This window comes from Pleurodeles waltl, chromosome 3_1, assembly GCF_031143425.1.
Source record: "Pleurodeles waltl isolate 20211129_DDA chromosome 3_1, aPleWal1.hap1.20221129, whole genome shotgun sequence".
Lineage (NCBI taxonomy): Eukaryota > Metazoa > Chordata > Amphibia > Caudata > Salamandridae > Pleurodeles > Pleurodeles waltl.
Window position 1 is genome coordinate 23066774 of NC_090440.1, and position 13355 is coordinate 23080128.

The following is a 13355-nucleotide window of genomic DNA, read 5'->3' on the forward strand; positions in this document are numbered from 1 at the left end:
GTGACTTGTTGGCTTGTAAATTGTTTCCAACCCACATAATTTCTGTACACAGTCATGCTGGATAATTTCCATAAGCCAGTGGTGTTGCAGTTTTATGTTTAAATAGCATACACAACATGGCTGCCATGCTCTGTGGAGTAAATGTGGAAACAGATTTTAAAAAATAAACAGAAAATCTGTCACAACTAAAGCCTTACTGTTGGAAATCAGGTTTCTAGTTGGCAGTCGGTTTGCACCCTGTCCAAGTAGGGACCCTCACTCTATTCATAAGGAAGATACCCGCTCAGAAAACCCCTGCTCACCCCATTGGTAGCTTGGCACGAGCAGTCATGCTTATCTCAGAAGCGATGTGTAAAGCATTTGCACTTAACAGACAGTAACAAGTGAAAACACTGCAAAAGGACACCACACCAGTTTTAGAAAAATAGCCAGTATTTATCTGTGTAAAACAAGATCAAAACGATAAAAATCCAACATACAGTGCTAAAGATATGAATTTTGTAAGATTTATCTTAAAAATATAATTCCTTGAAGTCTATAGCTCTACCTGGGGCTCACACAGCGTTGTGAGAAACAAAACCAACAGTTTAGGCTGGCCGTGGTGTCCTGGGCCCATGGGAACAGTCCAGCCCGAACTGCCAAGCCAGGTCCTCCCTGGACCGGAAATAAGCATCTTAGGACCGGTCTCAGGGTATCACCCTTCATCAGCAGTTCGGGCTGGACTGTTCCCCTGGGGATCAGGGTCAAGACTGATTTGCAAATGGCTGGGTCCAAACTGGAATGGCATGGGCAGCAAAAAGACTGCTGGATTAAACCCAGATCTGTGACTGGGGATGAATGTCTGATTTGTTCTGTATTTTGTCCATCAACTGTTCTTTTTGCATTTGTCACCCCAAGGTGGAAGGGTATGCCCAGACATGGGTCCCGTGCTCACTATGCCACCAGATTTAAGCTATCCTGGCTGAAGAGGGGTGATACCCGAAACCGGTCCCAGGATGCTTGTTTCTGGTCCAGGGACGACCTGGTCTAGCAGTTCGGGCTGGACTGTTCTCATGGGGAACAGGGTCAAGACTGATTTGCATATGGCTGGGTCAGGAATGGCATGGTGATCAAAAAAACTGATGGATTAAACCCATATCTGTGACTGGGGGTGAAGGTTCGATTTGTTCTACATTCCGTCCATCAACTGTTCTTTTTGCATTTGTCGCCCCAAGTGGGAAGGGTATGCCCAGACGTAGGTCCCGTGCTCACTATGCCACCAGATGCAAGCTAGCCTGGCTGACGAGGGGTGATACCCCGAAACTGTTCCCAGGATGCTTGTTTCTGGTCCAGGGAGGACCTGGTCTGGCAGTTCGGGCAGGACTGTTCCCATGGGGAACAGGGTCAAGACTTGATTTGCATATGGCTGGGTCCAAACTGGAATGGCATGGTGAGCAAAAAAACTGATGGATTGAGCCCAGATCTGTGACTGGGGGTGAATGTTTGATTTGTTCTACATTCCGTCCATCAACTGTTCTTTATGCAGGCTGTGGTGTGAGCAGGCGATGCCGGAATGCGGAGCCCACAGGTTGCGGTGTGAGCAGCAGCTCAGTGAAGTCGTCCGATGACCACGTCGGTGAGACCAGGGTCGCGGTGCGAAGCGGGGCAATGCGAGTGCGTGCGGCGTCCGCAGGTCAAGGTGCAGGCCAGCGGCATCTATGGCAGTGACGCAGTGGTTTCTCCTCTTGAACAGCCCAAAACACACAGTTCCCAGTGCTGCAGGTCAAGGAAACTGAAGTCTTTGGTGTCCCTGAGACTTCCAACAGGAGGCAAGCTCTACTCCAAGCCCTTGGAGAACTTTCTCAAGCAGGACACACAGCAAAGTTCACTCTTAGCACTCCTTTCAGGGAGAAGCAGCAACTGCAGGCCAGTCCAGCAAAGCAACACACCAAGGGGACAGTACTTCTCTTCAGCTCTTCTCCTTGGCAGAGGTTCCTCTTGATTTCAGAAAGATTCTAAAAGTCTGGGGTTTTGGGACTTGTATTTATATCCCTCTCTGCCTTTGAAGTTTCAAACTTCAAAGCAAAGTCTCCCATGCTTACAAGTTCCTTCCTTGGCCAGGCCCCAGACACTCACCAGGGGTTCGGAGACGGCATTGTGTGAGGGCAGGCATAGCCCTTTCAGGTGCGAGTGACCACTCCTCCCCTCCCTCCTAGCACAGATGGCTCATCAGGATATGCAGGCTGCACCCCAGCTCAATTTGTGTCACTGTCTAGAGGAGAGATGTGAACAGCCCAATTGGCAAACTGACCCAGACAGAGAATCCACAAACAGGCAGAGTCACAGAATGGTTTCAGCAAGAAATGCTTTCTTTCTAAAAGTGGCATTTTCAAACTCACAATCCAAAAAACAACTTCACTAAAAGATGTATTTTTAAATTGTTCAGAGACCCTACACATCATATTTCTATCTGCCGTCAAAGGGAATCTGCGCTTTACAGTTATTTAAAGGCAGCCCCCATGTTAACCTATGAAGGAGATAGGCCTTGCAACAGTGAAAACCGAATTTGCCAGTATTTCACTGTTAGGAAATGTAAAACACACTAGTACATGTCCTACATTTTAAATACACTGCACCCTGCCCAAGGGGCTACCTAGGGCCAACCTTAGGAGTGTCTTACATGTAGTTAAAGGGAAGGTTTAGGCCTGGCAAGTGGGTACACGTGCCAAGCCGAATTGGCAGTTTAAAACTGCACACACAGACACTGCAGTGGCAGGTCTGAGTCATGTTTACAGGGCTACTAATGTGGGTGGCACAACCAGTGCTGCAGGCCCACTAGTAGCATTTGATTTACAGGCCCTGGACACCTCTAGTGCACTTTTCTAGGGAGTTACTAGTAAATCAAATATGTCAATGAGGAATAAACCAAGCAACAGTACAATTTATACAGAGAGCATATGCATGTTAGCACTGATCAGCAGTGGTAAAGTGCCCTGAGTCCTAAAGCCAACAAAAACTGGTCAGAAAAATTAGGAGGAAGGAGGCAAAAAGATCGGGGATGACCCTGCAAAAAGGGCCAGGTGCAACACTTACAAAGTCAAATACAGAGTTTAACAACCCAAAGATCCTACTCGTATGAGCCGGGTAAAATAACTGGTGATCTCATGGGTTTTGGTGCAAGGGCTGCGGGCTCCTTAAAAAGAACAGTGTCCTCATGTGTAACCTATCAGTGGAAAGCCTGTCTGGTTGTTTTTCTCTTCATATCGCATGTGTTTCTTGGGGTGCTTAAGGTAGCAAGGCGATAGTTATGCTGCAGGATTGTTTCATGTATTTTTTTCAACTGGACCTCCTAAAAGAAGAAAACATCCCACTTCTGGTAATCCGAGCTGTAGATAGGCTGCAGTGCATTGTTCAGCATTGTAATTGTTATATGTCTTGTAAAGAAAAAAAGTGTTGTGGGATCCCTCACAAGGATGGAACAGTTCTAATGGATTTTACATTAGTAAGGATTCCTGTGGCGCAGAACTAGAATTAGAATTTGTATTTCCTAGATGTCACCCAGAAAAGCTTCAGTTTTCTTCCAATGAAAGAGTTTTGGCGTAATAGGAATCAACATTTCCTTGTGAGTGAATTAGAACCGGCCAGAAGGGTCACCTAAAGAGATGTGAGCTTGGGTACGGCATACACAAAACATGTTTGCAGAATCTCTGAAGCACAACCCTCCCTTCTCTGAAGCTGGTACTTCTAACATCTTCCAACTCTCAAAGCATTGAGTGAGTTCTACTGAGTAACTATGGATCCATATAGAGTTCCCAAACCTCATTGGCTGCTCATTTGAGGGACATTTCCTGAGCATTCATTAGAGGCCTCCTTTATAATAGATTTTATTTTCTCATTTGGCTTAGTATCCAGCATTTCCTATGCTGAGGTTATGAGGCAGTGTCCCTAATGGTTTTCTTCCATTTTCCCAATACACTATGGTCTGAGCTGCTGGAGGAGTATTTTCTGGACTGGTATGTCTCCTAGTTTACAAGCATATCCTTGCAGTTCAAAATGCTCCTGGGCACGACTGCCACATTTAATTTTAGCATTTCCTTAGAAGTGAATATAGAGAGCACTGTAACCCCTGAACCTCTCTGCACACACTCTTAATTAGCACAAGTTTATTTAACTTTCTGAAAAACTAAAATATGTAAGCTATAGGACATGCACTTTTTTGCGTTAAAAAAGCACTTTTTTTGTACAAGATAAAAAGGCTTAATGTTTAAATGAAACTGATTGTTTTGTTTGGCATCAGGAGACTTGGAAAAGCAATCTCAATTTCTGAAGTGCACTGGGTGTGTAAGCGTCGCTTGTAATGGGAAGAGTGAGATGGCGGTTTGCACCGTCTTTTCTGTAAAATTTATGTCATGTTTTTTAATGTTTTACATAGCGAATTCTTCAGTGCTAGAATTTGAATCCAATTGTGATTCTGGGGCAACTTCACGGAAACCCTTACAAAAATAATGTATTCCCACTGCAGTAAAGAAAGTTCATGAAGACACTTAACAGATGGCCAACACTTTGCAGGACAAACATGATGGTGTCTAGCAGGCAGTGCTTGTTGTCTGGTGATATTACCCCGCTGCACTGTGGTAAAGTGAAACAAAGGAGGGGGTCTTGTACAGAAGTATTTATGGCCAGGACCCTTTTGCTACCTTTCCTGTGCTCTGAAAGGTAGGCCTTCTCCCACCCCGCCTTTGCAGCCGTAGAGCGTGCGATGCAGTGAGACCCACTGGAATACAATGGTTTTGAAGCTGTACTGAAGAGTGACACATTGACCTAACCATGGTGATGTTAAAGTTTACTTTTTTGCCTTCTCTCTCTCTCTTTCTCCCTCTTTCTCTCTCTGCATCTTTCTAATAAATTCTACAGGGCGATATCCATGAGGATTTTTGCAGCGTTTGCAGAAAGAGCGGGCAGTTGCTGATGTGTGACACATGCTCACGTGTGTATCACCTGAACTGTCTGGAGCCTCCTCTGAAAACTATTCCCAGGGGCATGTGGATCTGTCCCAAATGTCACGATCAGGTATTGTTCGACAGACAGGACAAAAGTTTCTGTCAGAGAATAGATGGAGATGACCCTCTTTGAGATGCTCCACACTACTGCTGAGGGGAGGAGGGCTGGCCACAAAAGCTTAACCCTGGATGTGAACTGAGGTCTAAATAAAGGGATTGGCAGAAGGTGTTGGAGATTGTTAGAGATGATACTCAAATAGCTGTGTTCCCTTTGTACCTCTGCTCCTGGGTGATAGTGCACTCTACAAATCTGCATAACATAACAGTAGCCATTCCTGTATGAAGCCTTTGTTGTAACATAGCTACAAAATCTGATAAAGCAACATTTGGTTATGGGACATTATAATGTGTGAAGAACTCTATATTACAAGATAGTCTGTTGTGAATGGCTGTGGCTTCAACTTTAACCTGGGAACAGGTCAACCCTGTTGCCACACTTATGTTGATAGCCCCTTGCCTTACTGTTTACTTCGGACACAGCCACACAGATGGGATAGACTCTAATATTTTTTTTTTATTCAGTAAAAGCAAATGCGTTGGAAGCACAAGAGCATACCTCTGAAGGCATAACTAGGCCTATGTTTGTCCTTACTCAAACTCGGTCCCTTTTCCTGAGCAGAAGCTCTTCTGAGCACTTTGTTGCTTGTTTTCGGTGCAGCATCTCTTATCAGCACATTCTTGCATGTTTTGTTTATTTTTATTTCTTTTTTATCTTGATGTCTTTTTAGACATATAGGGGGTTATTCCAACTTTGGAGGAGGTGGTAATCCGTCCCAAATGTGACGGATTTACCACCAGCCGTATTACGAGTTCCATAGGATATAACGGACTCGTAATACGGCTGGTGGTATATCCGTCACTTTTGGGACGGATTACCACTTCCTCCAAAGTTGGAATAACCCCCATAATGCCTGTCGGCAGGCTTTCTTGCTAATCTATTTGTGCTGTCTTGGGCTTGAAACATGGTTTGAAGGATTGCAGCTATTGCAGTGGACCCTCCAAGATTGATGCCACTCAAAGACTCGATCTTGTCGATGTAGGATTTGTTTCTGCCTAATGAGTAGACTTCCGAGAAGACACAAATGGGTTGTTCTCATGGTCAGTGTGTTTCTCTCGCCTTCACCCACACCCCTTAGGATTTCCTTAAAGCGCACCTGTTTGCTTTAACGAAGACGTGATTGTTTGCTTTTTGCTTTACGGCTTCGGCACACTCGCTTCTTCTTAAAAGTGAAATCCTATCTAACAAGATGTTTAAGAGAAGCAACCTACTAATGCGGGAATAGCTCTAGACCTGCCCGTCCAAACTCGTCCGCAGATCTACCACTATTTTCTTGATTTTACAAATTGCTTTTCTAGGCATGACTTCTCCACCAGTGGAAAAAGTAGGAAGTACCAGAACTCCAAAGGCTTTTTCACCGCTCCCTTCTTTTACCCTCCAAACTCTGAGCTGAGTCCACAAGGACGCTTACATTCTTTCAGTGGTCTGGACTCTCTCTGTGTTTTTTTTTAAAGTCCTTTGATGCCCTCCCATCCGCGGCACATCTTATTCAGAGGAGTGCAGACCCACCCATAGCTCAGTGTCTTACAAAAATGGACCTGGAATACTGGTTTACATGAGGTCTTAGTTTGTAGCATGTGCTGCTGTAGTGTTGGGTCTGGACATTTGTATTTTGTTTTCCTTCAAAGTAGTCTTCAGCCAATATATTTTGTGAGGTCTTCCTGAAGCACACAGTGCACCAGGACAAAGACTCCACTTCAGAATGATTTTTTTTCCACCATCAAGTTAGGAAGTTCCATCCATGCTCTGGGACTGTCTCACCACTTCCGCAGTGGTTTTTGTTCCAGTAGTCTATTGTTGGAACACCCATAATCCATCTTGCCAGTTCGCACAGCACCAGAGGAGTGGTTCTTAAACTCCGGTCACCTGAGAATGACTCTCGGTGGGAATGGAGAATAGACTTGTTTCAGTGGTGCCTGAAGTGTGATTAAAATTCCTGTGTTCGGACCAACATCAGGTCTGCCTCCTTGAGACCACAAGGAGTCCGACTGTTCAGTCTGCCAGACTTTCAAGAATAAAAAGATTATTCACTGTTGGAGTAAGGGAGCATGGCAAAGCTCGTTACAAAATGCAGCACAGAGATCCCACCCAAGTGCCGGACACTTTTGGCTATGAGGAGTCCAAAGAAGCTTACAACCCACCCATCCCCCAGTGGGTCAAGAAGAGTGAAGCCCCGAAGATCTGTCCTCTAAAGGCTCTGATGTGAAGGAACAGCCTTTTGAACCACAGAAAAGCACATGGCCCTTGGATAAATACCACCCCCAGATCCATCATTCCTCAACACATCAAGGATTGACCCTCTGAGGTTCAGTCCTGAAACCCCCTCAGCCACCGGCTGATCACTACACCTGAGGGAGTTCAGGTTTGAGCCCTAAGACTGGACATGAGACATCATCTTTGATTTTCAGCTCCGGTCCAAGCCCACTATGCATCAACAGCCCACCTTGGCTGCAGACAATCCTTGAGCCACGGTGTTCGCCCCTCTACTCCAGTCATAGCAGCCCAAAACAGAGACTAGACCATCCACACTAAGAACCGAAGTCTGCTATGAGGCCAACTTCAAGGAAGATTTCCACACCAGGCTGGCCACCAAGTTGCCCACACAAGCCATCAAGCTCACAGATTCCAGGTGTTATATAGAAAAAATATACTGTATATACATTCCTATTTAGGGAAAAGTTTAGCTTCTCTCCAACCAGCAGTCCAGCCAACACGCCCGACAAAGAGAAAGCCAACGTTCCAGGATGAATTCTCAGAGGCGTTCGAGCGCTACACTCTGCCAAAGAATAAAGTTCAGGTCACCAGCCCTGTTCCACCACCTCCTGTTCCTAGTCCACAACCTCCGCCAAGTCAGCATTCACCAGGACCACTATTATCATGCAGACCACATTCACCATTTTAGTATGTGCAGTTTTTTAATCACTGATTATGACCATGATGATCATTAGGACTTTCAGGACCTGTGCCACCTCCAGAGGATGATGATGGCGCATGGGAGGACTATAATGCAGCTACCTATGGCCTCACCTCCCGATGATACCACGCATATCGGTGTAATCCAGAGGATTACATGGAGGTCCATGCAGTCCCTCCCGTGCTTCAAAATGTGGCAAAATGCTCTACTGACCACTTCAAGGAAGCAGTCAGTTAAGGTTGTGTCACCAAAAGTCATGAAAAAGCAAAAAAGCTCCAGGCGACCCTTTATATATAAAAAGCCATGTATTGGGAGACTTCCTGGTCATCCACGTGACCAGAAAGAGGGCATGTGCCCAAGCGCTCGGGATGCCCAGCCTCCTGATAAGGAGAAGAAAAGGAAAATGTCATGGTGTGGGTGACACTGAGGGGGCTTATGGCCAGTTGTGTAGGCCACCTCTTGAGATATGCTCACTGTCACCGGGAGGAAATAGAGCAGCGGATCACGGGCAAGGGAAATAATTGGTCCATCAGGGCGAGATAATACGTAATGCTGATATTCAGTGCATCTGTGTTGCAGTTGAGACCGCCTCCAGAGGTGTCCCCACCAACAACATCCTCGGGCGGTATGCGTGGTTGCACCTCTCTGGTTTTCACCAGTTCATCAACACCTCATTAATGTACCCTTTGACGACAAGCATCTTTTTGGGCTGTGAGTAGACAACCTGCTCGAAAAGATCAAGAAAGCTCTGTATCGTAGGATATTCTTAGATAGTCATAAACAATTGAAAATTCTCTGCTGTGTTGTGCGAATCCCAGAGCACACATTCTTTGCATAGTTTTCTTCCATGGAAACAGCAGTAAGTAATGTCTCTGTCAATTAATGTAATGATGGAAACATGGAATGGGAGCCTACCAGAGGCTTCATTTTTTCATGAATGCGCGTATAAAGTTGTGGTATAGGTGAAATACCATTGCATTGCAGCATCCAAAATACAAGACTTCCTTCTTAACTGTGTACATGAAGGTATACATGCAGCTAGATGGGCTTCCATTACAGGTGATGAAAAGGCAGCCTTTATTACCCTGGGAGGCCCTGCAGCCCCGATGCCTCATATGGTCACCTGCCTCCCAGAACTAGTTCTGTTTTTTGACTCCTAAGTGAAGCATCTTGGAAACTCTTGCGCGATTTCACACCTCAAAACCTTTCTTTTTCCTGTTGAGAAATTATTTTTTGTGTTACCCTCAACGTCTAGTTTCATCTTACTTTGAGTGTGTCAGTGTACAGCTCATTCTTACAAGATTTTTTAGACTGAATGCCCTCCGTTTTCTCAAAATCTTTACTGTTACTGCTGTTCACAAGCTTTGTGTAGCCTGCCTTCCTTCTTCACACTCTGAGTAATGTGACATTTGCAGAACAAATGTCAGACAATTTTAAAAGACAGAGAGGGAGTTTGAGTGAGAGGCATTTTGGGGAATATTGAAGTAGAGGAGCTGTAGAAGGGAAGATCAGCCTCCCAGCTTTCTTCAACAAGACAAGGACTCACACAGGGGACCCCATGGAGAGAGAAACTCAAGTGTCAAAGTTAATTTTGCTTAAATGCATCCTTCGGCCAAAAATTGATGCGAGGACACATTTCGTCTATAAACAAAGGACAAATTGACAAATGTGCATTTTGGCTAGTCTTGGAGTAATCTGATGGAATTACAGGAAAGCAAAGTGTGCAAATTGCTCACTCCTATAAAAAATTTTAAAAAAAGACACCTCTGATGCACTTCGATTACGTGTTCCATTACTACATTCATGAACAGAGACATTATTTACTGCTGTTTCCATGGAAAAAGCTATGTAAACTATGCGGCGATATTCCAGCGTTTGCGACTATGGTGGAGATTCCTATGATGCAGAAACAGGACGACAAGTACACATCCTTTTTATACCAAGACTTCCAAAGCAATGAGGGCAAGGCAAGCTTAGCCTCCCAGGACTAGCTTTAGGAAACAACCAACCCATGGGGTGCAATTTGCCACCCACAGTGCAACACGCAGCTTTCCAAAAAACACCAGCCCTTAAGTGGGGCAGGCCCATAAAGGACTCTTTTGGGGTGGTTACAGAGGTGCAAAGTAAAGGGTCTCTATTTTTGTCTAGGGTTGTGCCGTAGAAATGCCTTATACACATATGTATACAAAGAGTTGAGGCCGCTCTGGAAAGACTCCAAAAAGTAACTTACCATCCATTCCACCCCACCAAGCACACAACACTTGTGGGGAGAAGAATCAGGTTATTCGCTTTACAAAGGGAGGAAATGACCTCAGCTAAGGGGTGTGTCGGGGAGGGATACAGGAGTGACTGCTTATCTGAGGTGAAGTAGCTAACTGGCATATGTGAACTCCTTGGACACAACTGTCATTAAATTACTTGCATTAGGAGAAATCTTAGACCATGGCTCTTTAGATTGGACCCATTATTCAGTCCAGTGAATTCTCATGTTCCTGCCCAAAGAATCTCACTCACAGGACCTTTGCAGGACACTGCTGTAAGAAAGTATTTCTCTTACGAGTGAGAGTTGCTTCCTTCTTGGAGATTTACTTTTTTTCCCAGTTGTGTACTTTCACTGAGATCTGGTTCGAATGACCTCCTATGTTCAGATTGCCTCCCATCGAGTCCCTGTCTCCTGAGCGGTTCTTCAGGGTATGCCAGGCAGGCTGAGGACTTCCTTTCCTTCTGTTCCCAAAGTCAGACGTGTCCATGAAGTTGTCCTTTTAAAGTATAATTAAGGAGATGCACGAAACTCACTTTGTGAAATATGGTGGAATGATCGCTGCACATATATACCTTAAATTTAAATGTGATGCAGGCGGCCAGGAAGGCATTTCTGACCCTTGGATTGAAGGAGGAGTTTATTTTTGGAAACACAACTACAGCTGGAGTATGTTGTGTGTAAGCAACCAAGGGGAACAGCCTGCTAGCACGTAGTTTAGCTATGGAGATGAGAGTGGAGTTTAAAATATGTACGTGGTCTGTGCCCGAACAGTTTCACACATGCCTCTTTTGACTGCACATTGCACAAGGATGGGACTTCTCTGGGTTTTTCCCCAGACTTTGTGGCAGACGTTCAGTGTAATTATCTGTTGTGTGTCTCTTTGATGCATTCTGTCTCCAGAAGATGGTTCATGATTAATTGATTGCCAGAGTTCTCATATCTGTACAAATAAACTCAACATTTCTAATCTCATTGTGAAGATGCCAGAACTCTGAGGGATTCTGTGACTTTCATGTGGACCAACAGGTCCCAAATGTCAGTGGACATCAGTAGCCAAGTCCTCATACTAAATCCCTGTCAACTGGTTCCTGGAGTCATCACCTTGGTCCGCTGAAGGAGAACCTTCCCAGTCCGACAGCTGTTCAGATGTGCTGGAAGCCATTATACACGTGAATGCTTCCAATTTTGCCAGGGACTTGGATCCGTTTATCAAGTGAGGAAACTGTACTTGATCTTTTTTCTTTTAAGAAGCCACGTGGGGTTCATTAGGGCAGTAGCATGGATGTGTCTTGAAACAGGAGGTCCTTCAGTTTCGTTCTAAATGACGGTAGACAGGAGTTAGTATGCAAGGCTGCAGTAAGATCGCCAGTTTGTGCTGCTGGTGAAAGATTGAGACGAGGCGCTGTCATGAAGGCTGGCAGCTTGAATAGAAAGTAGTTTATGCTCTAGAGAGGACCGTGACCACCAGATGCTTTCAACCTTTCTGCCAGGTGGCTGGGGGTCTGTGTGTGTTGGGCTTTGTCAGTGAGATAATAGTCATGAACTGAGTTCTCACTTCAGTGAGAAGCCACTTTAGGTTAAAAATCACTGCAGAAGTTAGAGCAAGCCTAAAGTCACCGGAGACCAATCAAGCAGGAGCATTCAGCACAGGTCTGGGAGAGGGCGATGCAAGTTCAAAGTAAACATGTAATCAGTGAGTTGAAATAGTCTAGCCTTGAGTGAGCAAGGGCTTCGACTAAGGACTTAAGATGCTGCTCCACAATGGACCTGGGTTGCACAGGAAGTTATACCGCTGAAGTGAGATGAGCAGAAAGTTTGTTGTATGTAGGTTATGTTTCAAATGATGAGGACATCTAATCTTGGGTGAACTCCATAGTATTGGTGAGGAGAGAAATTTAATTGGAAGAAGAGATCTTTAGCAACAGCTGAAAGAGCTCCTTAGCAGCGGCTGTGCGTTGTCGGTGTGTTGGTTATACAGAATGCGAGGACTTTTGAGGATGAACCCCAGTAATTTCATAGAAAAATTCAACAGATTGGGGGACAAAGTGGAGTCTTTTGTGTAAACCTTGTAAATTAATCGAACTAGACTTTTCCCCTCTTTTAATTGCTTGCATCAATATGTCTGGGCAGGATGTAATCTTGTTTCCTAGTGTATTTTCAAAGGTGAAAGAATTTTGTAGGCTCTGAGACTATTATGCACCTGATCTTGTTATTCCAAAGATGGACTGTTTGATAACTAGGATGATCGTAATCCTAAAAGAGTCATCAGAATACTTATATTTCCTGATGTATAGTCTCTGCATTCTGGAATGATAAGCTGTACTAAGTATCTTGACTCCTGAAGACCATGCTAAGGATTAGTGGCAAATGTAATACTTCTTCTAAAAGTTTCCTAAGATAGCTGCTGCACTAAGCTATATGGTTTTTGGAAGCACTCCTGTTAGATGGTCTATGTGACCAAGACATAAAGAGGAATAGGTTTGATGAACTTGTTGGTAGCTGCAAGTTCTATGTTCGCTTCTCTGTTCTTGGAAATCTTCCCATAATTACAGATGTAAAGTGGTTGGAGATATTGGAGAAATTAAAAGTCCACTAACTGTCGTGACACCCCCACTCCCATCCTCCCGGATGATCCCCTGCCGCCAAAGCATCTTCAGCCTGCACAGGGTTGGAAATAAGCTCATTAATCACCATATATTAATGCCTACTGCAGGGCAGAGTGGGCTCCAGCGTGGGGATAGTTTTCCATGTGTGTGTGTTGAGTTTTAAAATTGCTGAATTTTATGTTAACGTAAACCTTTATTGTTTTAAAGTGGCTTAGCATCTCTTAGAGACATTTTTTATATGTACATAGTGCAGTGTCCTGGAGAGCCTGTTAATCACGCTGCTGCAAGGGGCACGCCACGCTCCTGTGTTCATTAACATTTTAGATGAAGGTTGTTTTAGGCACCCAGAACAAAAGATAAACCTTTGATGCTCATTGTTTGGGTTCTCGATAAACGAGTCTGAGTCATACATGACGTCTTTGCAGAGGCTTCCTTTTATAGGAGCTGTCCTGGACACAGTTAATTTCAAAGCCTT

The 13355-nt window shown here is 44.7% G+C and overlaps 1 protein-coding gene across 5 annotated transcripts in view; it reads left to right on the top strand.

Moving 5' to 3' along the window:
* The window catches only part of PHF21A (PHD finger protein 21A), a 399375-nt gene that overhangs the window by 363511 nt on the left and 22509 nt on the right, over nucleotides 1–13355 (top strand). For 3 of the 5 annotated variants that reach the window (XM_069221736.1, XM_069221733.1, XM_069221734.1), the window contains one exon: nucleotides 4894–5049. The exons of the other annotated variants lie outside the window; for them this stretch is intronic. In XM_069221736.1, the coding sequence (XP_069077837.1) occupies nucleotides 4894–5049 (156 nt within the window). The remainder of the gene's footprint in view (nucleotides 1–4893; nucleotides 5050–13355) is intronic. 5 annotated transcript variants of the gene reach the window in all.